At 40.3% G+C, this 25,116-nt stretch overlaps 1 protein-coding gene across 2 annotated transcripts in view; it reads right to left on the minus strand.

Moving 5' to 3' along the window:
- The window catches only part of aopep (aminopeptidase O (putative)), an 88,118-nt gene that overhangs the window by 47,087 nt on the left and 15,915 nt on the right, over positions 1-25,116 (minus strand). For both annotated transcript variants that reach the window (XM_034692635.1, XM_034692634.1), the window contains exons 7-11: positions 11,058-11,271; positions 9,178-9,284; positions 3,107-3,209; positions 2,774-2,881; positions 2,196-2,239 (exon numbers count right to left, since the gene is read on the minus strand). In XM_034692635.1, the coding sequence (XP_034548526.1) occupies positions 2,196-2,239; positions 2,774-2,881; positions 3,107-3,209; positions 9,178-9,284; positions 11,058-11,271 (576 nt within the window). The remainder of the gene's footprint in view (positions 1-2,195; positions 2,240-2,773; positions 2,882-3,106; positions 3,210-9,177; positions 9,285-11,057; positions 11,272-25,116) is intronic.

The following is a 25,116-nucleotide window of genomic DNA, read 5'->3' on the forward strand; positions in this document are numbered from 1 at the left end:
TTAAGAGGACATTGCACCAATCAAAATATGCAGATAAGGGAACCTCAAGTGAATACATTTACATCTTGTTTCTTGTTACACAAAACCACCATAGTTCAAACGTGTTTTTTAAATGATGCCCTGGTAAAGAAAATACTGAAGAAACAGAACCACTTGTGCTATAAACAGAAACACACTCTGAGAAAAATAAGTAGGTAACTTATCTCAAAGACTCCTTACCAGGGAGACCCAGCAGGGTTTTCTAAACATAAGAAAATACGAAACACTACAATACAATATATCTATTCCAGACATTAAGGTATTATTTTGCCAAAGCTTGCAGCATAGAATTGAATTTAGGCAACAGTTGAAAAACTTAGTGCCAAAAATATGACTGTATGACAGCCAGGTGTACAGAGTGAAGCTAAAAAACATCGAGCTTTTAACCCTGTCCAAAGTGATAGCTTCATTTTTGGTACCCTGGCCAGCCTCTCTGAACAGGAGCCATGCAGAATGCTATCTACAATGGCCGTTTAAGGACATGCCAAATCCAGATTGTCACGCTCAGCTCTTGGTTTAATTTGCATGAGTGAAAATTTGCTTCATTCACCTCTCAATGACTTGAGCTGAAGGCTGATTTAGAATGCCAATAATGTGATGCGTTTGTCAGATTTCATGGACATCTGTTTAATAATAAGTTGAGATATATAACTTTGGAACATAGTGACTAACACCGAGCCACAGCACTGCTACAGTATTTAAAAATGCTTCAGAAGGGCTGACATTTTGCTGTAAAAAAAGTTCAGGGCTCTGCTCCTTGCTTCCACAAAACTAGTAAAATCCCCTGCGTCATTTCCTATTCTATATTTGCTGGCGTTTTTGGCAGGTGGAGAATGGTCTGTCAGTCAATTGAAGCCCATAAAAATCACTTTGCAATATAATAGAAGAGGTATTACTACACATAAAGCACCAATTTGTATAGAAATTGGACACTTTAACTTCAACATTGAGCTCACCACAAGAAAATTTCCACTCCTGGCATGTGGAGGTGAATCAAAGAAGGTATAGAAAGACTAAACATCTGCCAAATCATACAGTGGGATAACATGGGATTATTTAGGGATACTTTTTTGTGTGGGAAACAAAAGGTTTGTACAGTTAATGCACCGCATAACTTCTCAAATAATGTGTTATAATACGACGAGATAGAAATAAGCTCTAATTCTCACGAGAGCAGAGAAGACAAGTTTTTTCACGTTAATCTTTGTGACTGTATTTGCTTCATTGGTTGTTTAACTTAATGGGGATTAATGAGAATGTACTGTACAGTAAAAGAGTGCCTTTGTTATCTGGAAGCAGTGGTTTCTTATTAAAGAAAATCAATAAATGCATTGATTTTGTTTAAAATGTTTGTTAATCATTATAATTTATAATATCTCCTGTTTGGTCTGAGGGATAGGAAGGATGTGCACAAAGCAAACAGAGTGCCCTTGACCCCCAGCACTGTCTGAGTGTCTGTTCTCATCCTAAACCTCACTCCTCGTGCAGATTGTTTACTGAAAGAGGCATCAGATCCAAATATTGACTGTCCCCAACTCCCTCTGTTTAATTCAATCAATCCCTGTTTAAGCAGCAGCACTCTCCACATGACAAAAAAGGCTACATTCAGGGAAGAGAGGAGTGACAAAAGATGGAAAAAGAAGTAAAAGACAAACAGGGAAAACGAGAGGGACAGATAGGCAGGGAGAAGAAGAGGTTAATGAGGCAATTTGGAGAAATAGAGAGCTGAATGATTAAGCAAGCTCAGACAGGGAAAGAGAAAATTAGAGAGGAGGAGAGCAGGAGGAGCAGTTATCCCTTTACACTTCAATTAATATGAGAGGGGATGAGACTGCTCTCTTAACAGGATTGGTGTTGGAAGCTTTTGCTGGCTGTGTTTCCACAGCAGGAACAAGTTAGTCAGAGGCCAAATCAACACATACTCATGTATTTGACAGAAAACCTACTAACAAGGCACATCTGTTGAGTACGAAAAAAGCTTTAGGGCTTGGTTCAAAAAGAAAAATGATGAAAAGCATATTTTTAATTTGTCTGGAAATGGAAACTATGCTGCCAATACTTGAGCAAAAAACGAAGTGGTTTTAATGCGTCAAAGCATTTTTTTTTTCATTATTCATGAATCACACTGGAAGCATTATTCATAGCCACTTACATACCTCTCCATGTCGGGAAAGGTAATCAGCAGCATTCGTAGGAAATCCTGTTAAAAAGAGAGCAAAAAAAAAAGATACAGAGATGAAGGCATTAAGGGAGGTGTGGGAGGCAGAAAAAAAAGAAAGAGAAAGGCATACCTGATCTTAAGTCAGGCGTACAAGGTCAAACAGTGTTTATGTAGCATCCATTATTTAGTGGTAAGACTCAGTCTGCCACTGAAGAAACAGGAGCCAGGTGGAACACGTCACACGTCACACACTGACACAGACACACATGTGTGCATGCCAACATCCAGGTGGGATCACTCAGCTTCATTACCACAGCAGAATAAACACAGAGTATATGTAGTTTAACTGATGCACATGATGAATTTGAAAAGCCTCCTAGAGAATTAACAAATTAAGCTTACATCAGCCTTCAATTAATTTATGGAAATAACAGCGTGCCTCCGAGACAGGTCATCAAAACATTTCAAATCTTAGCTTAGATTTCATTAACAGGCTCTCAAGGAGCTGTAAGGCAACAAGATTCTCTGTTAAGTCAATTCACTTAAAGTTTGCTTTTTATGCAACAGCCTCACCTGAGACAAAATGAGCTGCCCGTGGAATTTCTTCACAAATAATCGGAAAAAGTTAATGAATTGTTGCTCTCCCACTTGACTGGCCAGGAACCTGAGAAGGAAGTAACCCTAGGATGAGACAAATACAGACAAACAAAAACTGTCATCAATCAATACAAACAAAGAGAAATCATTAAAAGTGCTGAACAGCGTTTCTACTCCAAAAATAGTCAGAGGATTGTTTTGTTTTTTTTTAGGTTTGATTTGTTTATCAGTTCCTTTTCCTTCCTTCTATTCCCACCACCACCATCTATTTTCCTCCGTTCCTTCCTGTCTTTCCCACATTTGTCTCACCTTGAGGTAGTGGACTTGCATGAAGGCTTTGTCAGGGTTTAGGGCATGTTTAACTATGGAGGCGCCAGACTCACTGACCTGACCAGTGTTCTCTGTGTTGGGTCTGCAGGAAGACAAATAGAGCAAAGAAACAAAAAGACACATAGAAGGAAAGGTAAGAACATGAGTAAACACAGAGAGATATTCTGCACAGACGGTGAGCAAGGGGTGAACAGAAATTCATACAAGAGGCATTATTTGATCTGGTTGGAGTTACAGAGCCTAAGAAGAGACTTTTAATTTTATCTTTCTTCTACAGACATTTTAGTTTCAGGAAAACCACAATTTCTGCAGAGTAGAAATACTCTGTCAGCAACACTGAATCCAGCCACTCAGCCAGTCCTCTCAATGGCAAGCACGGTGCCAAGTTGCCATAGTTTGCCTGAGGCAGGCTTGAAATCAGGCTGCAGATTTATAATAGCATGCTATACTGTTTATATGACCTCACAGTGCTGCGCTCTGACTTTACTGCCCATGACTCACTGAGCGAACATATAACACTTCCACACAAAAAGCACCCCCGTTCACAGGCACAAAGGAGGCATGCTCTAGATTTCTTTTTCCTGCCACACAGATACAAATCATCCCTTCAACCTCCGTAAACACACAAACAAAGACACATAAAACCAATAAAAGGCAGACAAACACGGCCCTGACGTGGGATGCTGTGCAATGATAGTTTCAGTTAGCCTTTATTGATCAGGCTGAGCAGATTAACTCAGTGTGCCAATAGGAGGGCCTTGAAGGATCACCCTCCTGCCAAGTCGATACGCCAGGCGCCTGGTCCACTAATCAATACACCCTTCATCACCGGCTAGCACTTTTCCACGGGGCCGCTTCCTGACAGGGCTAGACACACACATACACACGCACACAAGTGAACAGGGAGACCACAAACACACACTCATAGTAATTTCCCACACTGATTCATGTATGATTTACAGCATCAATGTGTAATCTTCCTAGTAAGGCTTCAGCTGTGAGCAACAAGTTGGTCAAATATTTGATCTAATGAAGTCCAGAAGAGTAGGAACATGAGAGAGATAAAAAAAAAAGAAGAAGAAATAAGGATGTAGGACAAGACGAGGAGGAGAAGGCAGAAGTGTGGGAGAAATCGAGGACAGGAGATTGACAGGGATGTTTGGTTTGCTCGGCGGAAGGAGAAAGGAAGACATCAGCTTACTGGAGTTTCTAAATTTGAGTGGACACCGTTACATCATGTAAACAATAAACAGTGTTTCCTCCTGTAGCTCATGTGCATGTCATATGAATGTTTTGTTTTAGAAAAAAATCAGTCTATTTTTGGGACACTTAATGATGCCTAGTGTTCTAAAATAAAAGCAGCATGTCAATATTATGAGCCAGTCAGAGCAGTGTTGTATATTTGTAAAGCAGAGGGGGGGCTACAGGCTAAACCTGCATTATTGCTTTTCTACCCATGGTGCCCATGCCTGCCTGTGACTGCTGATAGCATGTCAGAGACTCTTTTTAGGACAACAGGACAGGCTATATCTTTGGGAAAATATTGTGTGTGTGACTGTATCTATGTGTGTGTGTGTGTGTGTTTGACAGAGAGGTACAGAAAGAAAAAAGCGACTTGGGTAAGACAAAAACAATGACAGAACATGTATTTCCAGAGGAGAAGAAGTGTCTGTTAGCACGTCAGAGATACTGGCGGCAAAGCACAGCGAAAAAAAAATGTTGCTCCATCACTGCTGTGTTAGACAAAGGAACCCCACCCTTCCTACTGTCCAGAGCAGGTATGTATGGATGTGTAAATCCTCGTCTTTCACCGTCTCTCTTTGTCAGAGATGATTAACTGCAGCTTTAAGAGGAATCGCTACTGGCTGCCTTGGAGAATCACACAATAGCTCAATGTATTGCAGAATAAATGGTGCTCTTATCTGACTTGTAGGCCATGTGTGTAAGAGGGAGGGTGTTTGTCTGTCTGTGTGTATGTGTGTGTTGCCATGCATACACCTGGGTGTGGCTGAGATTGAGAGAGAAAGAAAGAGCGGGGGGAAATCAGGAGCTATTACTGACAGAACTTAATGTGAAACGTACACATACACACACACATACGCACACACGCAGAGGTTTATAGCTCCGAGAGTCATATCCTGACAAATTACACTGGGTTGACTGTGGAAACCGGATAAGGTAGAGCAGCACTCCCAGCAGCCCAGTGAATCAGCAGGGAGAGTGGCGTCTGGCCCAAGCTGCCCTAAATATAACTCATCTGAAATGGTCTGATAAACGCTGGCCACCAGGGCCCCTGCTGGATCAGGGGGGTGTCGATTGTGACCCACTGAACTTGGCAAGCACAATCTGCCATTTAGCCTTCTTATGTGTGTTTTTTGTGTGTTTACTGCGGAGGTTTTCCATATCTCTTGGTACATCCCTTTTTCTCTCTTCTTTCCCGCCATGAACTCCTCTCCAACATTTCTCTGTGCGTTGTGACGACCCGTTCATGTTTATTTATACCATGTTGTTATCCCGCAGTTAAAATTGGAACAGTTGGAGCCACATCAGGATTTGGACGTGCATGCTGTCTAGACCACATCAGAAACTGGATTTGCAGTCAAACTATGATTTAAGTCTGGGGGATGTAGTTGAAATAAGCATCCTAATACCAAGAGATATTTTTTTCTGTTACAGTATCAATATATATATCCTTACATGAGGAAAAAAAGGAAGTTTACAAACTAAATGGTCAAACTGGTTCCTAAGGGGGAATGACACACTGAGTAGACTGCATGAGACACTGGAACAAACTGGTCATGGCATCAACTGGGAGGAAGTCAGTGACTTTGGTTGGAGAAAGATCAAGAACGCTACTTACAACAACACAGACTTTCCTTGACCTTGGATTAGATTACAGTCTCCCTCCAAAACATTAACACACGTGGCCAACGCTACTTAGTGAAACCAAGAGTTGAGATTTTTTTGTAACATATATTGTTCCAAAAGGCACAGAAGTTTTCTCATGCCAAATTGTTTAAGCATTCAATTAAATTTTGCTTTAAACTTGAATTTGGTGCAAAAAACTTTGACTACACTTAATTTAAAGGGTCTGATGATTTATGGTCAGTGTTTCATACTTAAACAAAATGATTCAGTGACTTAATTTTACTTCTTTAATTTAGCACCCAACACTGTAGCTAGCAGCTATATTTCATTCTATTCTCCTAATTATAGGTAATATTGTATATTTAATAACATTATATATTATTGCCATTTATAACTCAGCTGTGTTAAATACTTGATTCTGATTGGTCAAAACCCCATAACAACATTGATGAATTCTCTACAGCAAAAGCAACGCCTGAGACCACCGGATCAAACATGACATATCAAATCGATCTGCAGAAAAATCTGCACATTTCACCTCTGTCTGTTAACAATGTTGCATAAACATTAGCTTCCATTGGCATTCAAAAATGCTAGCTTCTGTCTCAGGCTAGTCTTGACAGTTAATGGGGCAAGGAAAAGTGGAGCAAGATCCTGTCCTGTAATCTAGGTAACGGCAGCAGAGCTGGTGAGTTCGAGGGTTCACTACTAAGCAACAATAAGCCGTGGTGACAGTACCAACAATGTTAGAAATTGTGACACTCATTTCTGTTTAAAGGTGTGTCAACTGCAAAGCCCAGAGAAGAAGGAGAGCTGAATGAGGACAGAAATGTCAACATAAATATCTCTGCAGGGTTCCCATTCACCTTGTCTAATGATAACTTCAATAGAAATGTAAGTTTAATGTGATTTATAAGAAATAAGCAGGCTAACGTGTTTACTTAACTGTATACTGAATTCTTCAGCTTCGTCTTAATTCTCTTCAAAATGAGACAAGACCTCAAAGGCTCTCTGTCGGGATTCTAATCTGAATTGACCTGAATCATGTATATCTATACTGAGGCAGAACCCATCTGCCTTGAATGGGAAGCACCCGGATTGGACTCCTGTTGTTTTTCAATGTGCTTTTTAAATAAAAGTAAATGACCATGCAAATAAAGGACAATTAGGGACACAGGGACAAGAGTAATTTCCTTGAATAAACTAAGCCAGTTGACCTGCTGTCAATGAGACTCTCTCAGTTACACGGCAATTAACCTGAGATAATTGAATACTAGCACCTTTGTATTAACTCCCAAATATAAATGCAGGTCCTTCAAAAGAGACTTCTCGGAAAATGTTTAGACATTGCATACCCTCTGCACAGTTTCTGCAGTATCATCATGACATTACAGAATTTAATGTTAATGAATAATCATGCCAACATACACATCTGTTAAACTAAAAAACACATGTTCATACAACTACAAATCTCAAAACGGGTCACAAAAAGTATCCTATCTATTTGATAATGTTAAACAAGGCTCACAGGCTGTAAATATTCAGATTTTATGTTAATAGGTTCACAGGGTTCTTTTGTGTTTCAGCTCTTTTAAACTTTCTTTTAGAGTTGTAAGGATAAGAAATTACTTTTACTTGCGTGACATTCTTCAAAACAAATGCGTCTCCATGTAACATAATCAGTCAAATCGTATGCATTCAATGAGTACGGGCATGTAGTCTGTCTATGTGTGTGTGCATGTTATATTTGCATTTTTCAGATGTTGGCTTTATGTTGTTGATTTAACCCTGTCAGGTGCAGAGAAACCTAATCCTGATCCTCCAAACTGCCTGTGTCTGCCTCATAGGGGAACACCCTGTTAGACTGCCAGACAGACACACACACACAGCTCTCAAGTTCATGTTTAACCCTTTCACTCACAGACAGATTCCTATCTCAAGACCAGTTCTGTGTCACAAAGTGTACAAGTTTCACAAGTTTAAATTGGAATCTGTGTCATCAAAACATGCATCAGAGGTAACTAGCATTTGAGCATGAGAACAGTTACATTGTGAATCTTTAAAAGATCACCTTTTTTCCAAGGACTGGAGTTCCATAAACACAGATTGCACTTGTCAGTGATCCTGAAATAATTTGACTTTTAAATAAATTCCTAAATTCAAACTAACTATTGTGTGGTAAAACCCATTATTAGTTAAGTGACACAGTGATGAGTTAGTGCCAAGCAGAAGTGCCATTAAATCAATAAGTTATTGATTTGCTGCAAGGTTTACAAGCGTGAATTCCAATAGCACACTGTGCTACAAGTGTCATCTACGGAAAAGAGGGTGCTTTCTTATTTAAAGGGAAAATATGAAAGGTACAGCGCTGACAAGTGTTAACATTTCTCCCCTTAAACAGTTAACTCCAGGCGTGGTTATACACCTTTAATCCCCTGATGACACTGTGCTTCCACCCTGGATAAAACAAACAGGGTGTGGGTCCCACATCGTCAGTATGAAATGAAACGTTTGTGTGTTTGCGTTCGCTTGTCGTGCAAGAGTGCAAAGCTTTTCTCAGACATGATGGTACAGTGCACCGGCATATACTCGCCACACCTGCCACACCTGTACCCCTGGAATGTATGTACCTTTAAGCTCACGTGTGCGTCTGCACGTGCAGACACAATTTAAGACACAATTTAAACTCAGCATACTGTCTCCCACATTCATGAAAAGTCTATGAGTAAAGCAACATATCCCATTATTTCCTCCCCTGCTGAAATATGTTGCACTACATTTCATTGTGTATGGTTAGAATTTCTGAGGTGTAGCTGTGGTTACTTTACAGGCTTAAGACATGTTTTGTGGTTTAGCGTGGGCTGATTTTAACAGCGATGAGTCACTCCACTTAGAATCATCCTTTTGTCCAGTTATGTTTGCTTTGGGTGTGGCGTTGCTGGCACTGCTAAAGGTTATCATTTAGCTTCAGTTGGTGAGAATTATAAATGTCTACTTACAGTGTATATTTGCATAAACTCCATGAGATAACTGCAGATATTAAGCAGTAATTGGGAAAGAGGAAGTCAGTGTTTCGGGTGAGTTTCATGACCGTTAATGTGATATAGTTTGAGCATGCTGAACATAGAAGCAACAGTGGTTCATCGTTAAGGTAGATGTCCTTAACCGAAAAACATACACACCTGAGGATTTGAAGTGCCTCCTCTGAGTTCTGCAGCTCATCAGTGAGTCGCCTCCACCTCAACAGTGCCTTCAGGTCAGACTGCTCTGCTGTCTCTTGTAAGGAGGGCTGCAGGGAGAGACACGTGAAGAGTCAGAAAGATGTGAGAGAAATGATTAGGTTAGAGCGGAGAAACCAGAGGAGGGAAAATTAAGTATGGTGAATTCAATCAGCAAGAATATAGAAACAGATCAAATCCACACCACAGAAGTAGCACTGTCTACTGTTTCTGTGTCTGTGTCTTCTCGATTTAAGCAGAAATAACAGGCCTGCTTGGATCAGTTTTTTTCAGAGCCAAGCTCATGTCTGAAAGGTGACATGACGCAACAGCGCAGACACAAGAATAACATTTGAGTAACTCAAGATGGTGTGGGAAAGCAAGTGGGAGGATTAGATCTGTATAGATGTCAACTCCCTGATTAAAGCTGAAGTTAGTGTTGCAAGCAACATATTCATGCCAATAACTACACCCTTTCTTTGAGCTGTTGTTAATCTTATTTTCCCTGCAGGTGTCCTTGTTAACAGGCATTAATTAGAGGACATCTGGAGCTTTCTTTCTTTTCTCCCTCATGTGTAATCGCCTTCTTTAAAATGTTCACTTTTGTGAAAATGAGTAGGTTGCAGTACTGCAGTGGTTCAGTATCGTGTACTTACTTCTTATTAAGTTCAAGAAATTTCCAGATTTTTTTTTTTTTAGGTTGCCAGAAGGTCTACCCTTTTTTCTGTCTGGCCAACCCATCTGAGCCTTTCAGATGTACTTTATAGCTTTGAAACTTGGATTGGTGTATACCTTGTGTGTCTTATGTATGGTTTGATGACAGTAATGCAGTGGCCGACTCCTTGAGATGCATACCAACCATACCACACAGTAACGTTTGAAAGTCCCGGCACAGAGGTTGTGGAAATGTAAGGCTTCAGTATAAACCTTTGTTTCCATTGGTTGTTCCATGTTATGCTGCTATAGGCCTAGACTGCCGGGGGAACTGGCGCACTGACACACTGGGATCCTAACTCACCCCCTTCCCCCCAACCCCTTCATCACTTACTTTAACTCCCCCTGTCCCATTAAAGTTACTAACCATAGACCTTTCTGGAGTCCCTGAGCTCCATTGTCTCGTAGATTCCTCTGAGCTGCTGTAGACGTCCTCCTGCTGCAGACGATCTGGACTCCAGCTGATACGGACGTGCTGGACTCCAGCGGCAACAGCTTCTACTACTCGTCTCATCACTATCACCTCTCTCTCTTACTCCCCTCTATCTGTCTTTCCAGACCCAACTTAGTCAAGGCATGATGGCTGTCTAACATGAGTCTGGTTCTGCCTGAGGTTTCTGCCTGTTAAAAGGAAGTTTTTCCTCACCACTGTAACTAGCTAAATACTGCGATGTGCAATGCTCATGATGGATTAAGGTGGGGTCAGACTGAGTCTTACCCTGTCTTGAAGTTGGGTCTCTGTTCATAATTTGACATAGAGTGGTCTAGACCTCCTATGTTTGTAAAAGCGTCTTGAGATAACATTTGTTGTGATTTGGTGCTATACAAATAAAGATTGATTGATGATTGATGATTGATTGGTTGTTTGCATCATACTAACAGTGTAAGGGTGCTGCTTTCTCATCTAGTGACAAAATGAACCACAGAAACATCACAATTATTCACTTTTTAGGGAGTTTTTGGACAGATTTTCATTTTGAATTTCTCAGTTGTCCCTTCAACAAGCTAGCCTGAGAAAACAAGGTGCAATAAGTCAACTAAACGTGTATATCAAATGGAGCATGTTTTACAATGTTCTTTCTACTTCAGCTGTGGTAAACTACAGTCCTCAAGTATCAATTGCACTTCACCTTTTGTGCTTGGGCCCAGATGATGTCCTCCAGGTATGTGGCAAAGCCTTCGCTGATCCATTCCTCAGTCCAGTCTCGAGCTCCGATAACCAAACCAAACCAGGAGTGAGCAATCTCATGGCAGATCCTGGACCCACACAGTGAGAGGCTGTTTTCTCCAGATCCAGGACTCCCAGTGCCCAACACACTCTGGGACAGGAAGATGATATGTGGGCTGGGAAGGAAAAATGACAGAAATAATTGATGAAGAAGAGAGACGAAGCTGGGTATAAATCTTAAAACAGAGTGAGAAATGTGTGAGGGATAAAAAAAAGGACATGGATCAGAGGATGGGAGAGTACATGGGACAGGATGTACATCAAAGAGAAGTAAATGAAGTTGGGGACAACAACAGGTAACCCAGAGGAAAATAAATGACTGGTTACAAAGAAATAAAAACCTTAGGGGGATAAAGATGTACTGTCCCACCATCTTAAAAGATCAAAGCGTGACTAAGACAATGTTCCACACCTATGATTAGAGAAAATTTAGCCTGAACACGCCATGCAAGAAGAAGCAACATGTGTGCGTACTAATGAGTGTGAGAGTCACTCACTGCCCTTCCCTTCCTCTTCTTTCTAAATTACATTAAGAGGCGGGAAGCTTAGTCATCAAGTGTTCATGCAAAAAAACATACAGCCCTGTGTAGAGATCAAGAAAGCTCATCATCAAATTAAATAAACAAAATGTGTTGTAGAGAGGCCAGATGTAAAGTTTCAACTGCTCCTCTTGATCTTTGTATCGAAAGAGAATGCAGCCAATTCAAGACCTTTGAAAGCTGTCATCATTTTTTAAAGTGGACAATAATCAAACATTAAATCCTTACTCTTTAAAATCCTCATAAGCAAAACAAAAACATTGAACAAAGCTTGAAAAATGATGATATTTAAACAAACTGCAAGCAGCTGTTCTAATTAAATATTCATTACTGATTTATTGAGCAATTATGTTAATTGAGATTTACCTCACACACTTCACACGAGGAAATTCAACATATGGTTCTACTTATGATAAAATTTAAAGTGCATTTGAAGTGTTTGTAGATATGGTAAGAAGTGTTTCCTTCTGTGCACTCCTGTAAACAGATAAAATATGTCAAACATTCACATACTTCTTGACACACCAAAAACACTTAGAGGTACTTTCAGTATTTCAGTTACACTACAGATAAGAGGCTAGAGTGCCTTTGTACAGTATCTATGCATGGTTGTGTGAACTCAACTATTCAAAAGCTGTATTAAGTTTGTTTTAATGAGCAAGGGAATACAAAAACCCTTAGTTGTTAAATTCCAGGATAATTGTTATCAAATGTGTGTTTTTAATTGCTATTCTATACATAAAAGTTTCCCCTAATCTCTATTTCAGATATCTGAATAACAAGGGATATGTTAAGAATGTGGTTTTCCCTCAACTTTTCCTTTCTTCCCAATCAAGGAGGTAAATTTTAGGTTTGATGAGGCTTTGGAAAATGTCTTTTACTGCACATTAAACTTGGCAGCAGTGAATACTGTGCTGCTAAAATGGGATTGGCACAGGCTAACCACTCTGTCAGATGACTCCAAAGCGGACTTTTCTGTGAAAATGAGGTAGTGTTATAGGAAAACTTTTTTTTTTAAATGTAGTTTGGGATTTTCTTCAAATGGACCTATTCCAGAAATAAAAAAAGGATTTCACAGTCAAGTATCCAATGTTTTTCAAGGACTATACCCATAAAATATACTGACAAAGGCGATGTGTAGAGTGCCAGCAAAAGGTGCCAAAACCATATTACACTGAATCATATCTATTTAAGATGCATGCCACTTTGTAGTCATTCAAGGGATGAATTATGCAATGCAATCTCAGTAGGAGCATTAATCTGACTGCGTGGCTTACAAGATACTCAAGATACATATTTGTCACATCTGGGCACAGCAGGAGTCACAAGGTAAACACAAACATAAAAAAGGTACAATGGAAGCAGTCAAAGGAGTGACTTTGACTTTGATATTCTTTTTATTGTGCATCTATGTCAGCTCTGGGCTTTGACTGGTTAACATATATTCTAATTTAAAAAGCAAGGTGAGCAATCAAACTTAAAAAATAGAATCAAACTCAGATTCAAACTAGGGCTAAGAATAACGTTCAATCAGAAGGTTGGTAGTTTGATCCCAGCTCCTATACTCGCGTGCTGAGGGTTCATTGAGCAAAACAATGCATATGAATGGAATGAGTTAGCACTAATGTTCCTCTGCTATCAGTGTAAGGATGTGGTGTGAGTGGATGAACGTGACATGGAGTGTAAAAGGGCTTTGAGTGGTCGGAAAGACTAGAAAAGCACTATATGAGTAGGAGTCATTTTACCATGATAGCACCAGAGGAAAAGCTAAAGAGAACACCTAAGACACTATAATTCATCCTGAGGTGAAGATAAATGTGTGCAACAAACGTTGGGGCAATCCATCCTGTAGCTGTTGAGATATTTCAGAATTGACATTTCAAAAATGTCAACCTTCTGGTAATACAAGAAAAAAAAAGCCACTGATGTGAGTGGGATATATTGGCTGGGAACCTGAAGTTTCTGGATATAAGGATATAAAGTATAAAAAGGGACTTAGAGACAGATCAACACTGCCACACTTGGCTCTAAGAGGCTTTGGTTGTTGATAAAGAAAATATGCATTTGCCATTTCAAACCATTTTGAATCAATGTTATTCTTGTTAGCAATCAATGATACTATTTTGAGCGCCGAATACCAATGTTCAGCTCCACATAATGCAGGACATGTGACTATTAACCCTGGCTAATAGGAGAGCTCAGTCAAAGCCAAGGTCATGGCTGAAGACTCTTGTGGAGCATTCTTCACTTCTGCCTTACGCAACCGGCTGCGGGTGCCCTGAGGGGCTTAGGTCGGACTGTGCGTGAGAGTCGGGGCTATTCTTCAACAGAAGGACTGGAGAGGGGTCACGGAGGTGCAAAAGAATGCTCCCACCCTCTCTTTCACACTACCCCCTCTCTCTGTCTCTGTCTCTCTCTCCTGACCCATACAACAACACAGGACTGTCTAGAATTCCTTTCACACTCTCTAGACCTCAAGTGTCCCAGCCACTATTGACCTGACACTGGTGGCACGATTTATAGCACTCTACTTTAAATTAATTTTCAAGCATTTTTCAGAGGTGTCCACCCCACTTCTTTGCCAAACATGTTAATTCTGCCTTGTAATAAACTACAAAATGCCGTTATCTCTGGGTTTCATTGTATTCAGTCATTTTTTAAAATTCCTAATGAATGTTAACTACAGGCAATCAAGCAATAAATCACACAATTAAGTGTTTCCCCTTAAAAAAAAAAACAACTAACAGTGGTGCTTCTTGTCACTGCTGTGACACAGTAGCTACAATTACCTCACCTGCAGGTTTTAGTGTACTCCCATAGCTACAATAAGACCACATGCTGCAGTCTATGCTGAATTACAGCAAATTATAATATAAGCTGATGTCATCAAGGAAAGATTAGCATCTTAAAACACCAGATGACAGAGTTATTTTCTACCCTAGCCATAATCTAGTTATAGTGACAAGTCAATTACAAAGGAAAACATTGACTAAAGACAGAGGTTAGGCCAGGGTCTTCCAGACAGGCTATTTTGCAGGGAAACAAAATTGGATATGTGAAGAGCGCAACTATGTTTTATTTCCCTGAGGATAGTTTTATCAGATAGAGGGCAGGCCTTGCATTCTTCTGTTTAGCAACATGTCAACATCACACAATGGGGGTCTTACGGGCATCATTTCAGAGACATCATCTCAAATCTAATCCTATGTTTTTCCTGATTACACAAACAAAGGGCCTCACTGGAGCAGGAGATGCTAACATTAGCCTTATGAGTTTCTTTGTAGCCTAATCTTATTCCCCTACAATTGGATAAGCATGCCTTTGTTGTCAGCTCCAGCAGTGCGTTATGTGTGTGTGTTTGTCTGTGTGTGTCTCCATGTGTTTGTGTGTTTGTGAGCGAGTGTGAAACACAAAGACAGCCTTTCAGAGACGGCGCTTGCACATGCTCCTCTGAGGGATGCGGAATCCATCACTACAGTGACAAATAGTGTCATCCCACCATGGAGGGGATGAATAACAACAGCATCTTTCACACTCACTGATACACTGACTGACATTAGTTGACATCAGGGACCTGTCAGGGCTACAGACATAAGAAACTTGCAGAAACAGGCATGAATATGTAACACCTGTACATGTGTATAAACCTTTTATCTGATCCGAATCTATGGTCTGCTGTGGGGATGAATGCTTGTCCTCTGACTTTCAGGAACAGTTTCACTTCTTTCTTTTTTTTACTTTATTGTGCAATAAGAAAGCTGTTTTAATTAAATATTGTGTTAAGGGTTTTTCAGTTTGCAAATTAGTATATGTGACTTGCAAGGGCAATAAACCTGCTGATTAAAGCGGCAATTGCTGTATAATCAATCACGCATTCAGATATGGTTCTGCAACAGTCTGAAAATGTGCAGCTTCTTATCCATCACAACTTTGCGTCACATATTATTTTAAATTCTAAAACCTTTACAAAATGTTTCCAGATTTGTCCATTACTCATCATTATAACTACAATGTTAGTGTAACTCATCATTGATTATTCAGAGACCATTCTACATCTATCTAGTGTGATACTATGCCATATTCGGGGATGTGGTTCTTCCAGATTTATCAGTAATTCCAGATTGTCTGTCCATACTCCACGGTTCTTTGCACACCAAATCAAACAAATGGTGGACTCTTGTGCAATCAAGTAATACACTATTAAATATTATCATTTAAATACATTAGTATAGATTTCAACTCAGGGGACTGGTGAGGGACACAAATGTTTAAAAAGACAGACACATTGAAGCTCAAAATTATCTTCAAAGTCATGGTGATGATGGTTAAGCGATACGTGACGCTAGTTATGTTAGCTGGTTAGAAAGCTAGCTACCTGATGCTAGGTAACAGGAGCTAGTGATCAGTCACCAATGACCCTGCTCTTATGTGAGGGCTCAAGCTGCCTGTTTTAAACAAGCGGCAATTCCGGTCTCAAACAATGAGGCCAATGCGGAAGTGCTATAAACTGCAATACATCGAAAATCCGCTTGAGGCTGGCTGCAGAAACACCTGAAACCACATAGAAATGAATGGGAAAAAGATGATCTTTGCAGCATTAATAAACATGTTTACAGCCTGGTTCAAAAAACGGCTTGGCCCTATGAAGCTAATCTCTCTAATGGCACACACTGTACGGGGGGTGAATTTTTTTCTAACGTGACGGTTCAGAAGATATTAAGATTACCAGTTTTGCCCAAATAAGGACATGACTGACGTGACTCCCGGTCGGGAACACAGCTATTGGCTAGGATGCTCACACTACGTCACACTCTGCCTGGTTGAGTTCAGCATTTCCAATATGGCTGCTGCCGTCGATTTGCTTCTAAACAGCTCTCAGGAACAGATGGGTGACGTCACGGATACTACGTCCATATTTTATACAGTCTATGGTTTTAAAAGGACAGTGGTGAGCCTTCATGGCCGTTTGTGTTCATTTGCCATGCTATGAAAGAACTCTGAAATAACACAACATGCACATGTTAGTCGAAAGCTAACGACACAGATGTGTTAGAGGGTAAAAGTATGAGGACAGGATGCACTGTGTTTTGATGTTTCCTTTACAAAGATGGCTGTTAGCTATGACTTTGTCATGGTCCAGACTTTGGTTATTATTTCTAAATTAAAAACAGTGCTAAATATCCATGTATGTTATATAGTGGGGTGTGCAGTGTCTGTCACTCTGATACTTTCTTATCACTCTTCATTTTGCTGCCATAAAGTAATCTCAGAATAATATAACGATTTGTTTCAAACCTCAAAGGGGAGATGGTACTACAGTTGAGACAATAACCCTGCAGTTTTTTCATCTTGATAACTGAGATACTTTGGTGTGTTATCAGGAGGCTTTTTCAGATTCAAGAGGAGGCTCTTCAATTTATCACACTAAAATGCCTGAATAAAAAGTCTAATGTCTGCTCTGGCCGTGTAGTCTAGACCCTCTTATCGAGGTCACTTCTAATTTTCTGATATTTGAAGTCAGCTGGATTTTTAAATGTTTGATTTAGACTTGGTCACTGAAGAGCATGTAAATTCTTATAAGCTGGCCCTGTCTCGTGTCTGTTTTTGATGTTTGTGATCTCTGTCTGCTTTTTAATTAACTGCTAGCTGTGCAACAAATTGCCCCTTGGTAGTAATAAAGATTAACTGTCTGCTCTTCCTTCTTTAGTCATGTTGTTCTAAATAGATTTAAGAAATGGATTAACAATCTCTGACATTTCATTGGATGCCAAACATACATTTCTGACTCTACTGTTAATTATATTTTCTGTTCTTGATTGCTTTCATGTGGTATTTTAAAGAGGAAATTATGCAAAAATCAACTCTCACAAACTGTGCTATAATTTGTATCCAGAAGGCAATAAACAAGAGTAATCACAATGTAAGGCTGTGTGCATACAGAATAACAGACAAAGACCTGAGGTGACCTTTGTGATGGTGGTACCCCATCGAGTCTAACGTACGAAATTAAAGACTGACTAAAGCCTTCCTGTGCCAGCTCACACGACAACCTCATGACTCTTTGTCACCCAGGGTGGCTTGGCCCGCAGCCTGAGAGGTGTGTGCCAGGGAAAGTCTTCAATTTGCTTGAGACACAGATTGCAGTAGCTTCTTGCTCCTCCATCTCTCCATCCATTATTCATCCCTCCATCTCTCCATCTATCGTTCCTGGCTGTAGGCCATTTTTTCCCCAGTGGGACGCTTCCATGCATAATGCAGCAGGGGCCATATCATAGTCCTGTAATTGACATCCATAGCCCAGCTAAGCTCATAGCTGGGACACCAGTAAAACAGCCCCATGAGACTGAGGAACGAGGAAAAAGATGATGAGGGTTGAGTGTGCAGTGTGTGTGTAAATGAGAGAGTTAGTGAAGCAAAGTGAGTAAAGAAGGATATACTATTCAACGTGTTAGAGAGAAAGATTGGGAAAATACCAGCACAGAGAGGAAAAGGGATTCAAAAAAGAAAAGGCTTATCTAAGACTTTAGATATTTCTGGAGACAGAGAGAAAAAGAAGAAAAGATAGAGCATCCTCCATCTGTCACTGTGTCATGAGTTGTTCTATTTCCCCAAGTGCAGCATCAAGTCCCTGGTGTGATAACTGTTGAACTACTGAACCAGTGTGACACAGACATTTCACACATTGTGCACATAACTGCATATCCCAACACAAACACACAGACAAGCACTTCTAAGACACAATGACAGACAGGTAAGAAGACAGACAAAAAGGAACACAAAACAACAAGCACACAATGTATAACTTTATCTATTCTTTCCTTTTTCAAGCAAAGATTGGTGGGCTGGCCTTTCCTAATGTCAGCTTACGGGAAATAGCTTTGTCTCCTTTCCCTCCCTCACGGACAAAGTCTGTGGGCTATTTTAGACACAGGGGCCTATTTGACCAAACTCCTACCACCCTTCGTTCTTTTTTAACAAGTCTGACTTCAAATGTCTGGCATTCCAGGCTGGCTGCAGATCAGCTCTCTGCTCCCAGACGGGGCCCCGCAGGGCCAGGCCAAATGCCACTCCATGTAGGGCCTGATCACATGAACGGGGGCCAGACCGAGGCCCCAAGAGAGACACCCCACCCACATACACTGCATCGCATCAGAGCCTGAAAATAAATAGCAGAAAAGATATCAGAGGTCACCGGGAACAAGGAGTCAACTCCTGCTGCTCCAGTCTGAGGAAAATGAGGCTTTGTAGTGCCGGCACATGAGAAATAAGCGGCAGGTTTCAAGGTTAGACTGCAGATTGTAGCTGTTGTGAAGTGCTTAATCTTAAAAGCTCATTCATGCATACAAAGACAGCTGACTTCAAGCAGGTTAAGGTTTGTTTCACACTGATGGGATACATGTAGGTCACAACCTGATGAGGTCAAGAATGCTTGTGGAAACAGACAGAGATACACATGAAGACTCAGGCTTACAGAGCACTCTCATAAAGCAGCAGAAAATCACAAGCCCAGACATGCACACGCAGACACAAACCCCCACATACTTTCAACAAGTCTACTTTGAATCCGTATCAGCTGGGAAGTGATAGCAGATGTCAGATCCATCCTCTCTTAAGAGTAAAACAATCCACAGAGCGGTTTGTTCCTTGTTCAGAGCAGAGTCCAAAAAGTGATGTCATCCTGGGGGAATGTTCTAGTGTGTATTTGTAAGTGTGTGTGTGTGTGTGTGTGTGTGTGTGTGTGTGTGTGTGTGTGTGTGTGTGTGTGTATGTGTGTGTGTGTGTGTGTGTGTGTGTGTGTGTGTGCAGGATGCTGGTGCAGTGATGCTGGAGAACAAATTTAAAACAGTACGGGCACTTATTTGTCTATGAGGGTAAGCTCTATTTCAGTGACTGAACTCCTGTGCTGATATATTGAAGAAAAATTGCAGTAAATCCCTGTGACTGACACCTCAGGTAACACTGACACTTCTGAGAAGTCACCTGAACAAGCAATCTGAGGCAATGTGACAAGAATAATCCAAGTCTAGACACCTCCTGACAGATATACATTTCATTAACAAAACACTCCTATATAAGTTTCAGAGCTCTATACAGTCTCCATGTATACAATTTAATGATATTACTGTAATTGGTATGCACTGTGTTACCATAAGAACTAACACAGTGCACCATGAGTTCATCTGGTTACAACAAGCGCCTGTCAAAGGGGTGGAGTCAACATGATATTTATGTGACATTAACCACATTCCCGTATCACTGTAGCTATTTGCAGGCAAACATCATCAATCATCACACAGCAGTGAGAAATCCTCTTTTTGCTTCCTCTGCGGTCTAACCCAAAAGGAAAGGACAAATCTATTTCACAGGATTATAATTTGAGATATTTTCTTGCCTGTTGGGTAATGAATAGACTAATTTTTTCCTTGCTTACGTAACAAGAGAGAATGAGACAGTGAAGAGATGGAAAGTGAGACGGCTCAGTTCTGCAGGGCTATATGAGAAGTGTTTGACAGAATGGAAAGATGGATGAAGGAGAGATCGAAGTGAAATTAGCTAGCGAGCAGAGCTGTCTCCTCCACAGACGCTTCAGGCTGCCACCTGGTCAGACTGCCTACCTGTCAGACAGAAACCTTCAGTTGATGAATGTATTGCACGTTCAAGGTGTTTGAGGTAAACACTTTTGCAACAGCCCACACACACACTAAACATAATTGCTGGGAAAAATGTGTACAGTGATTGTCACTTGACAAGTACTGTAACAAGGCTCAAGAAAAATCAACAGGTATGTACACATGCAGAGGAATGCAGACCAAACAATGTAACCGTGAAGAAGAAGAAGCCTTTGAGGGATAAAGTTGAAGGTCTTTGTTTTTCTTACTGTCTTTCAATTTCATGACAGAAAGAATTACTACCGGCATGTGTGATAGTCTGTCTCCATGTAGTTCCCAAACCTGCATGTGGCTCTCAGTCACAGCCGCACTGCAACACAGATTGCAAATTTTTTGAAAATAGGTCAAGATGTAGATTTTCTATTTTTCTCAATGCAGAGTAATTTCATTGGGACTGCATAAAGTTGCAGAATTACAAGAAAGCAAACCTCTTGCACTGATAGTACCATATCGACATGAAGTACCATGCCCATCTTCATCATTGTGAGATGACATAGTAGCCATGAGCGTGGCTCACAGATGGGTTATGGGACAACAAGGGCTCCTCATGACTCAAGGTAACAAAATCTATCAGGCTTACGCTTCACAGACAACCCTTGAGGATCAGTTCTTTGTTTGTTTTGGTCTTTTTACAGGATTTGTTTCCAGAATGAAAAAATAAAGAAGATTACCACACTTATCTGTCAAGAAGGCTTAGACAGTTTAGGATGTTTGCAGGAGAGACTGCAGGCAAAAATAAATCAAATAAATCAACTACACATAACTCTAATTAAGTATTATTTAGATTTAAAACAAGAATTAGTATGTATGCCAGCAGCTCTGAGAGGCTGGCACAAGACACAGTCACTCTATATGCTAAGTCTTCAACATGTTCATAATGTCAATGCTTAAATGCCTTCCAGAAGTTTACAGCCTTAGTTCAGCATGCTAACATTTTCCAATTTACACTTATCCCAGAGTAAAACTGAGACTGATGGAACCGTCATTTTATATTTTAATATTTATGAAAGTAATGGGCAAGGAGCTTGTCATTGATTTTAAGAAGACCCCCACTGCCTTCTCTCCTGTTTTTATGGATGATCTAGAAGTGGGCATTGTGAACAGGCACAAATATCTTGGCACTTTTATTGAAGACAAACTTACATTACATCAGGTCGACGCTGTCTGTAAAAAGGCCTACCAAAGAATGTACTTTTATCAGAAGCTCAGGGGTTTTAATGTGGACACAACTTTTAAGAAGATGTTTTATTCCTGTTTTATTGAATCACTTTTAACCTTTTCAATGGTGTCCTGGTATGGGTCAACAAGTCTAAAAAATAGAAATAGACTGCAGGCTATAGTGAAGTTATGCAGCAGGGTTGCGGGCACACCCCTGCATGACATGTCGAGCCTTCACCAAGCCAGGACCCTCAGCGAGGCCTGGTCCATCGTGGCTGACCCGTGCCATCCTCCTTTTCATGAATTCCGCCGGCTTCCCTCAGGCCGCAGATTTGCGATGCCAAAAAGCAGGACAAATAGGAAAAGAAACTGTTTTGTACCGGTAGCAGCTAGCCTGTTTAACGATGCCAACATGGCTGTTGTTTCTATGTTGTTACTGTTGTTACTGTTTTGAATGTTTTGATATTGGTGTGACTTGTTGTACTGTTTTGTTTATGTCACCACTGACTGAAAGACAAATTGCCCCCCGGGAATAATAAAGAAACATTGAACTTGAACTTGAACTTGAACAAGGTAAACATTTAACCTTAGAATGCAATAAATTAAAAGATAAGGGGTCACCAAAGGGAAATGAAAACATCAGAAAATGGAAATCCATCAAATGGCAGTTGACAGATTTCACTCATTGTGCAACTAGAGATATAGTTGATCTCAGATGTCAAGATAAGATAAGATAAGATATTACTTCATTGATCCCCGGGGGGGGGGGGGGGGGGATTGTTACAGCAACCCAGACATAAGCACAATCAAGAAGAAGTTTCAATACGTAAAATAAAATAAGTAAAAATAAAAACAGATAAATAAGATAGAATACAATTTAGATATATACAATGTTACAAATGGAATTTAGATTAAATAGCATTAATTACAGTGAGATTCAGTGAGATTTATCCTCTAGACATCATAGATACCTATAGAGGTGTGTGCCTGTTTGTTTAGCAAATGTTAAAATAGTGTATGTCACAAAAAAAATAGTGGCGCAATGTGAACAGTCAGAGGATAAGCAAGTATTTTACGATTCATCATCTGAATGTTCATTAAGCTTTAAAACAAATTTTACATCAATACGTTGCTTTGTTTTTATATAACTAACAAGTTTTTCGTCAGTATGAGATCATGCATCAGAGGCACATGAGGTCAACTGCCTTGGTCCCAAGCAGCAACCTCTGGCCTCACAAAATGAAGCCCATAGGATAAGATAAGATAAGATAGTCTTTGACGTGTCCTACAACAGGAAAATTCAAGTGTCACAGTAGCAAAGTAGACAGTGCAAAAAACAACAACATATACATATATATATATATATATAAAGCAAACAAGAGCCTATAAAGTAATAATTATTAAAAAGTAATTAGCAATTAAAATTAAAGAGGTAAAAATAAGCATATCTTACACACATATATATATATATATATATATATATATATATATATATATATATGTTATTGGTTATAGAGTCTGACCACTGCAGGAAGAAAAGACCTACGGTATCTCTCCGTGAGACACCGCGGGTGAAGAAGTCTGTCACTGAACGAGCTACTTAGTGTTGTTATGGTCTCCTGGAGGGGGTGTGACGTGTTGTCCATCAGAGAAGATAGCTTTGCTATCATCCTCCTGTCAGCCACCACCTCCACAGGGTCTAGCGGGCAGCCCAGGACAGAGCTGGCCTTCTTCACCAGTCTGTTCAGCTTCTTCCTGTCAGCAGCAGAGATGCTGCTTCCCCAACAGACCCCCCCAAAGACGATGGCTGTGGGGAAGTGTTATAAACTGCAATTCATCAAGCATCCGCTTGAGGCTGGCTGCAGAAACACCAGGAACCACATACACACCGATTCAAAAAAGATGATCTTTGCGGCTTGGTTCGGCACACACTGTACGGGTGGGGTTTCTAACACGACAGTTCAGAAGACTTTAGTTTTGCCCATTTAAGGACATTACTGACTTGACTGACAGGCGGGATCATTGTAGCGTTGGCTAGGAGGCTCAGAGCCCGCCTCTTTACCTCACATTACATGTGGTTGAGTTCAGCATAACCAATATGGCTCCTGCCGACGAGTGGCTTCAAACAGCGCTCAGGAACAGATGGGTGAAGTCACGGATACTTTGTCCATTATTCATACAGTCTATGCTTGGTCCTCCGTTTTGTATCTATTTCTTTAATGTAAAAGCTTCAATGGGCTGATGTTATCCAAGAACATAAGCTTGATTTCAACAATTATGCTGATGACACACAGATATACTGTATACGCTTTTGGATTCAGATAATGACCGAACTCTCCACAACTTCAAAACTAGTTTGGCTATGTAGACTAAGTCTCTGAAACTGTCTTTAAATATAAATCCAATTTGTTGGTTTTCAAAACAAAAGAGAACAAGCTCTCTCAAAACTTAGTAATTTGACCCTCCAGGTAAAATCAGAGGCCTGACTGAACAGACTTAACTTTTACATCTGACAAAAAAAGGCTGCAGCAAAAAAAAAAGAAAAGAAATTTCACTCATCTCAGAAAGGCCTGACTACTGCAATGCTTTTCCACACTGGTCTTCCAAAACAACTAATAGACAAAGTGCAATTAATTCAGACCTCTGCTGCCAGGCTTTTAGCAAGAACAGGAGAGAAGGAGAACATCGCCCCAGTTTCAGCTAACCTGCCCAGGCTCTCAATGTCTTTAAGAATTGATTTTAAAGTAACTTGTTTACAAGGCTCTTAATGCTCTGGGACCACCCTGAATGACTAATCTTTGTTGTTTTACAATCCTTCACTACCTGTTAGATCCTCTGCAGGTGCTTCTGAAACACAAAATGCCTCACAAATAAGAAATCATTCCTCTCAGCCTTTTTTAACAGTGCACCAAAACAATAGTACGCCCCCCTACAGCTATTACAGGTGCTAACTTCATGAAATATTAAATTACTGTTTAGATTTGACCTTTTAGAAGTTCATCATTTTTTTCTTTACTCTGTTGTTTTCACAGTTCTTATATTCTAATTCCTGTCAGAAAATTCCCATGTTGGCTTTCTGGTGCCTGTTTTGTTTCAAATGTTAATTTGATTGCACGGAAATATGCTTATTTTATTTCCTTCCCCGGTGCTTTCAGTTTATTTTAAAGAAATTGGAACAACTTCATCTGTATGGAAGGAGAAAAATAAAGTAAGTTTATTATTATTGAAGTTTATCATTATTATAAATTCAAATAATGATGTTTGAGTCTGAACCAATTTGTCAATGGACCAACCATCAGATAGATAGACAGACAATCCAACACTGCCATCCCATGACGCTCTCCGCTGGCAGGGCTAAAAACAGCCAATTGCAAAAGCTGGTTGACCGGCTGGGAGCACAGCCCTTTCCCCAAGGCTAAAAGCACACCCAGACATTGGGAGCATTACCAGTGAGCATTTCACAGCACTTTGTTCCAAATATCTCATTTTGGCCGGTTCAGCACAGAGGTCCCTTGGACATTAAGCCGTCTGGCTTTGCACAGACAAATGAAATTACCCCCAGCTTCCAGGGTTCCACTCTCACACACACGCCCCA

The sequence above is a fragment of the Notolabrus celidotus genome, chromosome 9 (assembly GCF_009762535.1).
Source record: "Notolabrus celidotus isolate fNotCel1 chromosome 9, fNotCel1.pri, whole genome shotgun sequence".
Classification (NCBI taxonomy): Eukaryota; Metazoa; Chordata; class Actinopteri; order Labriformes; family Labridae; genus Notolabrus; species Notolabrus celidotus.